This window comes from Leuresthes tenuis, unplaced genomic scaffold, assembly GCF_036924035.1.
Source record: "Leuresthes tenuis unplaced genomic scaffold, fLeuTen1.0.hap1 SCAF_24, whole genome shotgun sequence".
Lineage (NCBI taxonomy): Eukaryota > Metazoa > Chordata > Actinopteri > Atheriniformes > Atherinopsidae > Leuresthes > Leuresthes tenuis.
The window spans coordinates 29,239,578-29,253,876 of NW_027325378.1; the positions used below are offsets into that span (position 1 = coordinate 29,239,578).

A 14,299-nucleotide genomic window follows, 5' to 3' on the forward strand; every position below is an offset into this window, starting at 1 on the left:
GATGGAAGGTCTGTTAAGAGGGGAGGAGCACAGAGGTACGGCATATGCAGGCTCTTTTAAGCCCTATGGCTAACCCACTTTTCTCTGACCCTCACAGTCTGAAAACATTCACACACCAAAGTCCTGACTTTGATATCAACTGACGCCTTTCTCTGAATTTCTTCTGATTTAGGCTTGATTACTGTTTGCTTTTTACTGAATCTGATTATTTGGTAGGAAGAAAATACACCCGTAGCTGCTCATGATGCTGCTAAGATTGATCCAGGATGGTTTAAATATGTCACATCATTTTGGAGTCACCTCTCCAACTGCAGCTGATGAGCATTTACTTTGACATTTAAGAGAGATCATACTATCATGTCTTCTTTACATGTGGATATTTTTTTAAACATACTGATAGAGTGCAACAGGGACGTCTTAATTGATCCTATGTTGACCTTGTCACATGTGGTGAGTTTCTTGATGTAGATTTATTTTTAATTAACCCTTTTCTCTCCTCTATATGCTGTATCTTCTGTTTATGTCCATGTTTGATGTTGTCAATTGATTTTTTGGAGGACATGTCTTGAAGCACTTACTCTTTATCATGTATGGTGAATAAAGATGTATTCATAAATCACAACAAAAGATACATTCCAATTAAAGCCACTTATGCTCCTACTTCTTGTGGTTTACAGTGAATATTGTTGAACATTTTATATGCTGGGTGTTTTGGCAATTTGTTCAGTGATATCTCGACTACCTGTAGCCACACCTGGATTTTGCTCGTCTCGTAGCAGGTATAAATATAGACTCTATATGTACTCTATTGAAACTTTTGACCTGATGAAGATCCAGATCGAAATGTTGTCAAAAAATAAATAAATCCATGTGAAGGCCTTTCTCCATCTTTAAGAATTTCTGCCAGATTCATTTCACTGTATTTCTTATTAGAGAAATCATAACACCAATTATGAAATAAGGCAGCACTTTTATTAATCCTGTGAGCCTACTGAGGATCCTAAAGAGTAATTTAGTCCAAAGCCAAACCATTGTGGACCCAGGGCAATGTGTAAATGTGGTTAAAGGACCTTCAGGACTTTGAAATGTTTGCTTTAAACAGAGATACTCGATGAGCTCCACAAAGCATTACTTTATTCTCACATCAGGTTCTTCGGTACACAGAAAGACACAAGCACAGACACTTTCAGCCTTGTTGTGGGACACACTGTATTACACGAGTTAAACATATGATATGACCTTATATGCGGTTTTCACTTTCAAACTTGTGCTGACAGTCCTGTATGTTTGTCATGTAGTGACGAAACAAAAGACTGATCCATGACTCTGTCACTTCCTGGTATGTGTTGAGGACCTGAGAAAAAAGGACAATTTTGTTTGATGAACACTGAAACGTGGCATTCAGAGGACAGTAAAGTGTTCTGGAGTTGAGCCGTGGACAGCACAAGTCTATGTCCGTGCTTTGGCCTTTACCCACATCTCCCATGTTTGGGTCAATAAGGACAGCTCCACATGGCTTCTGTCACAATAAAATATACATTACCTGCACTGCACCACAAGAAAGCAGCTGATTCACTACTCACTCTATGGAAATATAGATCTATATATCTTTTGTTGTCAATATATCTATACATTCTAACTATAGAATAAGTCTGTCGCATTTTATATATATATATATATATATATATATGAGTGTTTTGGTAGTTTCTTTTTTTATTTTTATTTTTTTAAACATTCAGGTACATTCACTGGACCCTGTGATTTTTTTCTTCATATGAAAGAGAAACAGAAATGTTAACAGAGCTACATGCCATGTAGTGCATTAACACCCCCCCCCCCACACACACACACACGCACGCACACACACACAGAAATATTCTGAAAGACCTCTGGATTCATCTACGGTAAAAAATAGCATATTTTTCTGGACTTGACAACAGTTTATATTAAATCTATTCAGTCAGGTGCACAAATTTCCACAGGTGCATACATGAGCTGGAACAACAGATGGTTCCCACTGTGTATTTACTACATCTCAAACAGTACTCACTTCCACAATCACTAGCTTGATTAGACCCTTGGCATATCACTGAACACACATGACGAAGACTGAACTGGGCCTACAGAGCCACACTGATGAGAAGCCACAGAACGCATTAACGCCAATTTATTTGACCTCTTTTTTTTCTTCTTTTTTTTTTAAAAAAGGCAACAAGGATGTCACTTGGGTGCTGGTTGGAAAAATGTTCTCTCAAAGGTCCACATTACAAAAAGACTGTTGTTAAATCAGACTGAGCTGGGCTCAGGTCATCGATCTAAACAAACCTCGAGTTTCCAATGCACATGCCACATTACATCCAAGGACTGTACAGGTTCTCATTTCTTAAATCTTCAGTGATCTAAGGCCATTGGATTAACTGTCAGCTAGTATGATGTAGACGATGAACTACTGTGCTGTGGTTTTTATTCTCTCACTTCTCCACAGGCCCATCTAGCCATGCAGAGTTTGTTGTTGTGCTAACAGCATTTCAAAGAACATTTTAAAATTCAAAACAGGAAAACCATTGAGGGGTTTAAATGCCAACAAAGACACTCTACTCTACAGAGCTACTCTCTAGCTCTGTTGCATCTCATCTCTACTCTGTCACTATCCGGTCAATGAATCAAATGACACCTTTCACTCCTCAGGATGATCCACAGAAGTTTCAGCAGGCGCCAACACGGCTTTGTGGTCGAGCCAATCTAACAAAGCTCACTTCTGGGGGGAACTTTGTGTTTAGAGAAACTGCATGCACAAGTGAACAACTGCAAAGAGAGGCTGCAGGGGTTATCTGACTTAATACAGCTGTTCACCACTAACCGTGCAGGTTCTCAACTGGTCCAGTTTAACTCGGGATGTTGCAAGAGGCAGTACTGACTGAGAAATGACACGCAAACATTTACAACCACATTACCTGCATGGCTATGCTGTCTGAGCCTTCAACAGTTTTACTGTCAGCTAGGTTATAGATTACCATAATAACACTTAAATAAGAAGTAGAAAAAAGCATCTAAATTGATTTCCTACAGAATATTCCTAAAACAGAACAGTGCAATCAAACCAATATGAAAATGACTGTTTATTAAAACTGATGTCCCTAACATAGTGAGAGTATCTCTGTCACTTTTCACCACTGGCTTGTTCCACTTTCTCTTCCGTCTCAGCTGGTGAAACATGAAACCTACTGCAAGAGAACCTCTGTGTCTGTGCTGCCGAGTGTGGATGAGGAGGAGCTACAGCGAAGGGTTCCGCGCTCTTCAAAGGCTAGCCCAGCTAATGTGGGCTTGGAGCAAGAGTGTCTAGATCCCCGTCCGCCTCGCCCTCATCCTGGCAGGAGTAGGATCTGAAGGCATCCCACAGCAGGCTGGGCTGCTCACAGTGGTGGTGACTCCTCCAGTGCTCCACAACCAACTCTTTAGTGTCCAGCACCATGCTGCAGAGCACACAGTTAAATGCTGCACCTGCTGCTAATAAACCAAGGCCTGCGCTGCTTTCTGGTGAGTATAATGTGGTTCCACTGCCCTCCCCCTCTCTACCATGGTGGTGGGACATGATGTGCTTCTTAAGCTTGGAAAATGAAAAGAATTCCTCGTTGCAGCTGCCACACTTGCCAAGGTTGCGCTTCTCATTCAGCTGTCGCCAGTAGTGAGCAGCATGTTTTATCAGCTCGTTCTCTGTCTCGCGACCACCCCGTGGGGTTTGGCCATCATGAGGGCGAATGTGGACCTCCTCCCCATGCACGAACAACAAATGCATCTTCATGTCAGCAAAGGTGGGAGTGACGGCCTGACAGCGGCCGCATTTAATCTGCAACTCCACGAGATCTTCACGACCCTGCTCATCTGATGGCTCCAATGAGGTGGCCCTGCTGAGAAGATTGTTCAGACAGTTGCTTAGTCAGGCAATCAATCTATCAACATCTTCAGCCATGTAATCTATTTGGTGATACCTACACAGAAAAGCTTTCACAAGGTGGTAAAGGTCACAATGAGGCGGCTGAACATGTTCCTTATGGGTCTAAATCAATAATGATCTCACCTCTCTGTAGATGCGTCATCCTCATGATGGCAGACTGATGGCTCCACAGTTAGCACCACCTTGTGGACCTCTCTGAGATGACGGAAGTACACCCCCACATATCCAAAGGCCTTCTCACAGAACTCACAGCACAGAGAGCGGCGTGGCCGTACCTCAGAGTGGTGAAGCTTCATGTGAGTGCTCAGGCTGCCTCTGTGAGCATACGCTTTGCGACACAGGGGGCAGATGTAGGGCCGACTGTTGGTGTGAGTGTTCATGTGGCTCTGAAGGTGATGCTTGAACTGGAAACAGCGGCTGCAGATGGAACAGCGGTAGAGCGGCCGGCTTCCTATGAACACTTTGGGGTGAGAGCCCCCTTTCAAGTGGAGAGTTACAGGTGCCGGGTGGGGAGGACAGTCCAGGTTCTTGGTTGCAGTGGTTGTGGGGAGCCGATGACCAAGTATGAGATCCTGTTCCCGGCCGTCTGGTGTTATGCCAGGCAAACTGACCAGCTGGGGAACTGTCTCCATAACCAACAGAGGCTTGGGTCGAATGCTGCGGTATTTCTTGGAAATATCGACTTCCTTTTGTTTGGAGCCTGGAATAACGGCTGACGGTTTCTCAGGGACCCTTCTACGGAAGAACGACAAAGACTTTTTCTTTCGGGCCTCAAAAGCTAAGATGTCTTCCACTGTCTTTCTCTTACGTCCTCTCTTCTTCCCAGGAGGTTTCTGGAGGGAAACAGGCATAAATGTGGTCTTGGCCTGGGGCTGTTGAATTGAGTTTGGCACCTGGTTGTGAGACAAGGCTTCAGCTGTCTCCATATTCTTGGTTGTATCCAAAGGGCAGGAGAGTCCCTTCTTTCCAGAGAAACCTGTCCTTTCTGGGGACAAATGGCCGATTTTGGTAGCTGGAACCAGGGTGCTCTTCATTTTGGAGTAGGGCAGAATGGGCAATTTACCCTTAGGGGGGGGGGGCATGATCTGGACTGCTTTACTGAAAATGGTTGGAGACAGGACAGTGATACTAGTCTGGGTCTGAGCTGCAGCCACTTTAGTCTGGCACAGCTGAACTGTGGTCTTACTTTCCTCTGGGGACTTTCCCGTGGAGCTTGTGGCAGCTGCAGGTGGGTACTGGAGGGTCTGAACAAGGCCAGATGTAGCAGGTTGTTCAGAACCATCTGGTGTTGGTTCTAACTGAGAACCTTGATAGAGGACAGCATTGTCTGGTAGTAAAGCAGTGACAGAGATGTCTGAGGCGGCTGGGTCGATGACAATTATCTGCTCTGAGGGCTCATCTTTCGGCACTAATATTTCATTTGTGTGCTTGGTTTCTTGTAACTTCTTCTTCATAACTGCTGAAGCTCGATCCACCACTGACTTAGTCTGTGCCAAAACTGACACACTGGAGACTGCTTTCACGTTGGCAGTCAATGAAGGAGATTTGACCTTATCAGAGGTCCCCTTACTCCTCACTGACTGGTATCTGGGAATGGGTAACTTGAGGTTCTTATGGATTGACTGAGTTGCTTGTTGGGGTGTCTGAGAGGAGACAGAGGGGGGGAGTGCCACCAGGGAGTATGTCCCATCCTGACCAGCTATTTGCATCAGTGCATAGTTTTGGGTGGGTAGGAGGATGGATTTGGGGCTGGAGGCAGTGGAAGCCTCAGGAAGGGCAGACGAAGGCTTGGAGGACAGGGCTGCAGGGGAGGGGGAGGGCACCACAGTTGGGGCCTTAGGGGCAATGCTCCGGAACTGAAGGCTCTTCATCTGATGGGCTGGGCTCACTCACCAACAACTGAAACATAAGCACAAAAACACTTCTGTTAGATATAGTGAGTCTAAACAGCCTGACCAGCCCTGTATTAAACTTTTCATGTTAACAGTGACAGCTCACCACACCCTGATCTTGTCCTGAAGTTCCTGGGATGTAAATCCAACCTCTCTGCACATGGTTAGTTTTTTAGCCTCTAGTAGCCATTTCTTAAAAACAAGTGGACAGGAAGACTTGCTGTAAAGAGCCGCAGGGTGGAACTTGAACCTGGGGTGGCTGTGTCAAGGACTTCTGCCTCTGTACATGGGGTGCCAGCTTAACCAGTTGAGCTATATGGCACCCCAGGGCAGTTTATTTTAAATAGTCTCAATAATCTACAAGTCAGGCAGGACAGAGGCAAACATGCACTTTTAAAAATTCAAGTGCGACAAGCTGTTCCATTACCCATGTGTCTCTGATCCAAAAAAAAGTCTCCCCCAACCTAAGAACAGGACCTTTGATATGTTCTCAGCATGTGGCTGTGGTAGGCTACATGTTGGGAATCTGCAGGGGCTCCTCATGCCCCCCTCACTTCCAGGAGCATGGAGTGTGATAGCTGCCCAACGGCCGGATTTTCATTAGAGGATAAGGGACTACCCCGTCACCTTCCCTTCGACTGACCAGTAATGAAACCTGGCCAAGGGCAATGAGGGAAAAAAAAAAGGAAAATCATACCTTACCAAAAACACTTCATGGTTTCATGGTGGGGATGAGGCTTTTCCACACTTTCTGACTGTGCTGATATAAAATACTGCTGAACTTTAAGGGGAAACTGTGACCTCAATGTGAGGTTTTAAACAAGTCTTTATTTTAATCTACCATACAGTTTCCTTCTATCAATCAAAAGCCACAGGTATGGTTACATAAACAAGGACTAAATTCCTCTCATTTATATCAATACTGTGTCTTTATAGGAAAAGGATCCAGAGATTACAGTGGAAAACTTCAAAGGGCCTAATTGTAAACAGACTGAGGTCTGACTTTCACATTATGACCCTTGCTTTCAATAGCAGCATCTGATACAGGCAAAGTTCAAACTGCAACACTCATCAACATAAGGAGCAACAATCAGGAGGCGTTACGAAATATTCAACAAAGTCAGTTCTCCATACAAAAGGCCACCACATTTGCAGTCAAAGCATGCAGTTTTATACATTCAAATGACTGAGAAGAAATGAAATCCCGCTCAGACACTTTGTTTAACAGCTGGAAGTGTTTCTGCGCAGAGATTATTTATATAATACTCCTACCACATTACGACTACAGAAAACCGGAGATATTCCTCCCCTCTGTGTGGACAGTTGATTTCATTTTGACTGTGACTTTGGCTCAACATAGAGTGGAATGAAACCACAGGATGCGTGTTCCTTTATGCATTTTATCCAAGTATAGAAAGAAGGGCACTGGCTAGAGCAATGCTAGTCTATAGATTCTTCACTGTTACAAGTATAGAGTTGGGAAAATCAGCAGCTGGAGAAGCAGCTAGGAAGACTGTAATCTAATGTGGCACATATGATTCAGACATTGCCAGAAACCAAGACAGTCCTGACAAAATGGTGGTGATGGTAGAGGCCATGTTACCCATGCCTCTCTAAAAACGTGTAGAAGTCGTGAACTGAAAGAAAACTTTTGAGGAAGAAAGCAGATATAAAACCGATCACCTTGGCTTTATAGGAGGGAAAAATGTTCTGTGTCGATGTGTTGATATCACTAAGCATAAGCTGATGTTTATTCTTTAGAAGCACAAACTGCTGATTGCTCATGGGATCAGTCATGTGTAACATGTTCTTTACATCAGGCATCAGTCAATTCAATTCAATTTTATTTATAAAGTGCCAAATTACAACAAATGTCGTCTCAAGGCACTTCAAAGATACAATCCAATTCAAGCCTATTAGAATCTCAACTCAACTTTATTTATAAAGCCCTTTAAAAACAGCCGTGGCTGAAACAAAGTGCTGTACCTGAATAACAACACAAAGTATAATACATAAAACAATATAAAAACAATAAACAATAACAATATTAAAACATTAAAGCAAAAACCGAAACAGAGTCTCGTGCTGGGTTAAAAGCCAGCGTGTAAAAAAAGTTTTAAAAATGAAGGGGCTTGTCTAATGTGCAATGGGAGGTCATTCCATAGTTTAGGACCGGCAGCAGAAAAGGCTCCATCTCTTCTGAGCTTCCGTTTAGCCCTCGGTACCTCCAGGAGCAGCCGATCAGCTGACCTGAGGCACCGGGCAGAAGTGTAGGGCTGGAGAAGCTCAGAGAGGTAAGGCGGGGCGAGCACATTTAAAGATTTAAAAACAAAAAAAAATGATCTTACAATGGACTCTATAATGCACAGGCAGCCAGTGGGCTAAAACAGGAGTAACATGCTCCCTCTTACGTGTTCCAGCTAGGAGGCGAGCGGCAGCATTTTGGACTAACTGGAGACATGCGAGCGAGGACTGGCTGACTCCAAGATAAACTGCATTACAGCAATCCAGCCGAGATGTAATGAAGGCGTTGATTACTGTTTCAAAGTGAATGTGCAAGGAAGGGCTTCACCTTCGCCAGCTGCCTCAGATAAAAAAAATAAATAAAAAGCTGGACCTCACTATTGCACCAATTTGCCGGTCCAATTTAAAATCACTGTCCATCTTAAAACCCAAGTTTGTGACTGTTGGCTTCCTGTATTGCACCAAGGGGCCCAAGTCAGCAGGAGGGGGTTCACAAGAGTCACTGGGACCGAACACCATCACTTCTGTTTTGTTTTCAATAAATTTTAAAACGTTCAAGGACATCCATGCTTTAATGTCTTCAAGACATAACAGAAGTGGTTTCAAAGAGAAAGCATCCTTCTTCCTTAGTGGCACATAGATCTGGCTGTCATCAGCGTAACAATGAAAAGAGATACCATGCTTTCTCTGGCTGGAACCTAGGGGTAAGCAAGTACAATGAGAAAAGCAGGGGCCCTAAAATTGAACCTAAAAAAGAATCCAATCGTCATAATCATAATACAATCATAATCAAATCAAACTCAATTCATTAAAATACAAATTAGTACTATTCATACAGAGCCAATTTTTGAAAAAAGTAGCTAGCTAAGGAAACCGACAGATTGCATAGAAAATTTTCTTTGATCCAATCCCCCGTCCTGAGCTGCACAAGGCGACTGTGGAGAGAAAAAACTCCCTTTTAACAGGAAGAAACCTCCATCAGAACCAGAACCAGGAAGGGTCCATCTGCCTGGACCAGCTGGGGCTGAGAGGACAGGAAAGAGGGGACAACAAGCAGCGTAACACCAGGCCAGAGATCCCTGCTGAGAGAGAGAAACAAGTTAATGACAGCAATGATGTCATCTGTACATGGAGGGAGGAGAGGTGCATCATGGGAGCTCCCCCAGCAGGCTGGGCCTATAGCAGCAGAACTATGGGATGTTTCAGGGTCACCTGAGCCATCCCTAACTATAAGCTTTATCAGAAAGGAAAGTTTTAAGCCTGATCTTAAAGGTAGAAAATATCTTACAATGAGATCTTTAAGATATGATGGAGCTCGGTCATTAAGAGCTTTATATGTGAGGAGAAGAATCTTAAATTCTATTCAGAATTTAACAATTTAATCAGCTGGAGGCTTTTCAGAGAATATGTGGGACAGCCCAATAATAAGGAATTACAGTAGTCCAATCCTGAAGTAACAAATGCATGAACTCTGCATCACCCTGAGACAGGATGTTCCTGATTTTAGCAATATTACGAAGGTGAAAGAAGGCAGTCCTAGAAACCAGGTTTATATGTGCGTCAAATGATAAATTCTGGTCAAAAATAACTCCAAGGTTCCTCACTGTAGAACTAGAAGCCAAGAAAATACCATCTAGAGTAACTATATAACTAGACAATTTCTCCCTGAAGCGCTCAGGTCCAAAGAGAACAACTTCAGTTTTGTCTGAATTTAAAAGCAGACAGTTCTGAGTCATCCAGGTCTTTATGTCTTTAAGACAGGCTTGTAGTCTGACCAACCTGTTGGTTTCATCTGGTTTCATAGATAAGTACAGCTGAGTATCATCAGCATAACAATGGAAATTTATGCCATGCTGTCTGATAATGTTACCTAATGGAAGCATGTATAAAGTAAAAAGAATCGGTCCAAGCACAGAACCCTGAGGAACTCCATGACTTACTCCAACGTGTGAGGAAGATTCTTCATTTACAAGAACAAACTGGAATCTATCAGATAAATATGACTTAAACCAGCCTAATGCAGTTCCTTTAATCCCAATAACATGTTCAAGTCTCTGTAACAGAATGCTGTGATCGACCGTGGTACATAGCTGTCTTAACAAAGACCGATTGATCAAATCCAATATGGAAGTGTCAATTAAGGGGGAAAACCTCCTTGAAAAGTCTGGTTGGGATTGGGTCTAAATACAAGTTGATGGTTTAGAAGAGACTATTGCTGTTGTTAGCTCAGAGAGATCAACTGGATAAAAACAGCCTAAATACGTGGATCAATGACATGTCTATCTTACTGGTGTAGGTCAGGCACCATTAATATTTGGAACAGGCAGTCTAAACAGTCTTTCCATTATTCCTCTGTATGTGTCCACTCATTTGATTTACAATGTGGGTTGTTCCTCTTGGTCTGTGCCTTCATTCAGCCTAATGAGCATATCAACAACACTGTTCCCCTCACGTTCAACCATACAGGAGATTAATGAGGAAAAAAACTATATGGAAGGAGGAGGATGAACATAACTGGTTTGTTTATTCTGCTGCCGATGTGACAGTAGTGGTCAACTTGCCCTGTCATAATTCTTTATCCTCCTCTGGTGGGTCTTGCTGTGTTTCGGCGGAGAAAGAAAATAAAGTGAACTCACACAGCAGGGACGGTAGACATACTGTTGCAACAACACAAAAGTAATAATCAGATCAGGACATTGACAACACTCTGGATCCATTTCTCCACTGTGGCATTTTTAAAAACTATTTCTAAGTAACAAAGAGACTACAGAGAGAGTGCTTTCTGGTCTTTTTGTGTCTTACTACGCGGTCTTTCCACCTGTGAGTTAAATCACCTTAACACAGGAAATTGACATTTACTTTATTTGAAACAAAAGCTTTAAAATGGCTTCTGAAACTTTTCCAAAATAAATTCCTTAACACAGTTTTACTTCAGAGATAGACAGAGGCACTTTACTAAATCTCGTCTGGTCATCTGAATAAGCCGCCAATAAACTTATACTGAATTTTCAGAAAATCAAAGCAAACCCCACAGACATCCACAGAGCTCATGTTACACATAACAAAGGCTCTAAATGCTTTCACTTACATTGAGTTAAGTTTCAAACACCAACACCAATTTACCAACAGAGCACTGCCTCAGAAGGAACTGGGATTCATCAGGGTGCTCGTTCAGCAGCTGAGAACGGCCTCAACAGAAATCTCAACTCACCTGGAATCTTCTGAGAGGCCTCATCTTGACAATCACATGGAAACAAGGAAAGAACTGCACACATATGTCACAGATGCTACTCAATCTGCTGCTTGATTTTAAATGCCAACAGTATAATCTGCCTGGGGTCAAAGACAAAAACCTGGTTTCAGGAGAAAATGTGAGAGACTGAGGGTGTTTGTGAGTTGGAGGCGATCTACCGAGATGGATTATCAGGTATGTTGGAAACAGATCAGGGCTGAGCAGGAAGCCAGTGTGGTATGTGGTTAAAAATCTACAATCTGAAACCTGGACCAGGTTTGGTCAAGCAAAGGCTAATGGGCAGTTCAACAAAACAACCTTAAAGTTGTTTGGCCACTGGAAAAAATGTGAATCACGATTGTTTTATATAAAAGGCGCTCAGCTATCACCAGATGGAGTCAATGGCCAAAACATTGCAGCCTGGTCCAGGCATTGAGGGAAATGGCCTTGACTATGTTTTGACGCAGGTCAGTTTATCCTCTTTCAGACTCCCAGATGAGAGGGCATCCTTTAATCCCTGTGCTAGGGCCTCTCCTGTGGGGTCTTCAGGGGAAAAAAACTGCCTGTAAGCACCGGCTTTTGATAGTGAAATCAAGCGCTATAAAATTAACTGTCATGCTCAAATATGGCTACCATGGTGCAACTGGACCATAAATCAGTTCTGCCTCGACCACCACCTGCTGCTTGTTGTGCATGTCAGGGAGCGCAACATTTGAAAAGTAATTGCAGGAGGGCATCGAGTATCGTTTGTCGGAGAGACAGCGAGCTCGATTGGTGGCAGTAGTAACCAGCAATGGCACTTCTCTGTGGCAACCCGAGGGTCACGGGCGTTGCAGAGGGTGCCAGAGATGCTGCCACGGCTTTGCCATGGCTGCTGCCGCTGTTTGTGGAAGACAATCCTGAACAGCTTGTCAGTATAGTTATTAGCTATTGCCTGTTTCTCAATAATTGCTTTAAAATGACGATGCAGTTATTGGTTGTTCTTTAATAAACAGTATTAGGCTCATACAGGTTTTTTGTTTTTTTTTACTATTTTGGTATTTTTTGGTGGGGGTTTTTCTATCATGAATTTATTTATTTTTTTTATCTCTTGTTGCTGCTGTAATGTGAAAATTTCTCCACTGTGGGACGAATAAAGGGATTCTTATTCTTACAATATAAAGTCACTGCATTTACTTGAGATGGAAACTATGTCTTGCATAGCCTTATGTATATACAGTATATCTTTCAAGACCAAGCTATTCCACAAACAGTCGGTTTATTATAGAGCATGAAAGGTAAATGTTGGCTGTAACCACGCCAAAAACAACGACACGCTAAAATGATAACTTGCCTGACCCTCTGCTCTCTCACAACTCCACACGCAGGCCTCTAACTTTCTCATCTGATCACATGCCCATTCGTGATGCTACTCTGCAGTTCACCATACCACTAGGGGGGGTGTTGCTGTGTGTTTGTGTGGTTCCAGGTTATAGCCGAATCCCTGCTTTTTCTTCCGGTCACAGTTAACAACAGTAACCAATGGCAACCGAGGTGGAGCAGCTGTGTTTGCAGCTGGAGCTCATCAATATGAAGAACAAATGCTTAAATAGCAAATGTTGAAGCGCAGGCGACAGAGAAGACGTTCACAGAGGTGGTCTGTAGGACCGGCCGAGGCTGAACGGGTGAATTTACAACACTGGTTCACCCACTGAGGACCTGGATGAACAAACGCACTTTCATACTTTTGAATGTCAACGGACCGATTTGATGAGCTTCTTTGCCGTATACAGCCATTAAGACCGGAAAAAAGCAACTGCTGGAAATTACGTTCTGAGCGGACCAATCACAGCCCTTACACGCGGTCTACGTGTAGTTAGGATTTTTTGGAGGTGCACGTCAGGCTACGGCGTAGGGGTCCACGTCGACGAAATGACAGAGAAGTGTAAACTATGCTTAACCCAGCACACATACACACAAAGCGTTACAGACGGCCAATACTCAAAGAAAATAAATATGAATTCAATAAAGAGACGCTGGTACTCTGCCATGCGCAGGCACGCACGCACGCACGCTACGAGGTGATAGATGTCACAACAACCAGAGATCCGCAGCAATGTGTATTATTTGCGTTGTTACGTGCAGATCGTGGTAGACAGACGTGCACACGCTGCTTCATGCGTATGTCACGCGTGACACAGTTTGCGCACTTCATTTCCGCGTACGGGTGAGCGCGTGACAAAAATGTTCAATTATCTTGATGCGAGCGTGCGTGCGTTCACCAAAAAAGCGCATGAGTGTTGCGCGTCGTCACTCCCCGCCTTGTGATTACAGGCGTGCAGCAGTGCTGGCTCCACCATTGTAAGTCCATGAGGTACTACATCACACTCAGGCGCGGTTTGCTGCACAGCGTCAAAGCAGTGACAGAGTGACATGTTCAGTTGATTGTTGCGCACACAAGATGGAACGATTCTGACGGCGTGCATGCGTGCGCGCACACAGAGCTCGGCCTTGCTGGTTTGTCATCCTCTGAATTCCCTCGTGTTGTGCAGTGTTCATGGGGCCATATCGCTGGCCAGGTGATATGTGATAGCTGCTGTGATCTCCTAGGTCTCCTGGAGTTTGGTGGGTTGCATTGTACAAGGTTCCGGTTATTGTCTTTGTTTCTTGCTTTGTATGGTTTCATCGTGCTGTACTTTGTGGTGTTGCTTCAGAATCGCTGTGTGTAGAAATGAGATCACGTGTACGTGTGAATCAAGATTTTGTAAGGATTTATCGTGCTGCCCTATTGGCCACTGATGTAATTTACAGAGGGGTGAAAGCTCAGCTCTGCGAAGTGTCACAAAATGGAGAGGACTGGGTTTGGGTATCATCCTTGAGGTGTTCTCTGATTCCACTCTGTCTCACTGTTAGCCAACTACTGTTGAAACCGCACAGTTCAGCTCTTTGCTCTCAGTATGCTGACAGCGGCCAGGACTCAAATACAAGACAACGAGG

The 14,299-nt window shown here is 43.7% G+C and overlaps 1 protein-coding gene across 3 annotated transcripts in view; it reads right to left on the reverse strand.

The window, feature by feature from the left end:
- Positions 1-1,114: 1,114 nt before the first annotated feature.
- znf438 (zinc finger protein 438) overlaps positions 1,115-14,299 on the reverse strand; it is a 48,468-nt gene continuing 35,283 nt past the window's right edge. Inside the window, exons 1-3 of one of the 3 annotated variants that reach the window (XM_072378116.1) lie at positions 11,445-12,098; positions 4,079-5,854; positions 1,115-3,908 (exon numbers count right to left, since the gene is read on the reverse strand). In XM_072378116.1, the coding sequence (XP_072234217.1) occupies positions 3,314-3,908; positions 4,079-5,826 (2,343 nt within the window). In that variant the 5' untranslated portion in view covers positions 5,827-5,854; positions 11,445-12,098 and the 3' untranslated portion in view covers positions 1,115-3,313. Of the gene's footprint in view, positions 3,909-4,078; positions 5,855-11,444; positions 12,099-14,299 lie in introns of those variants that run through there. The other 2 variants (XM_072378117.1, XM_072378115.1) reach the window with 2 other exon arrangements.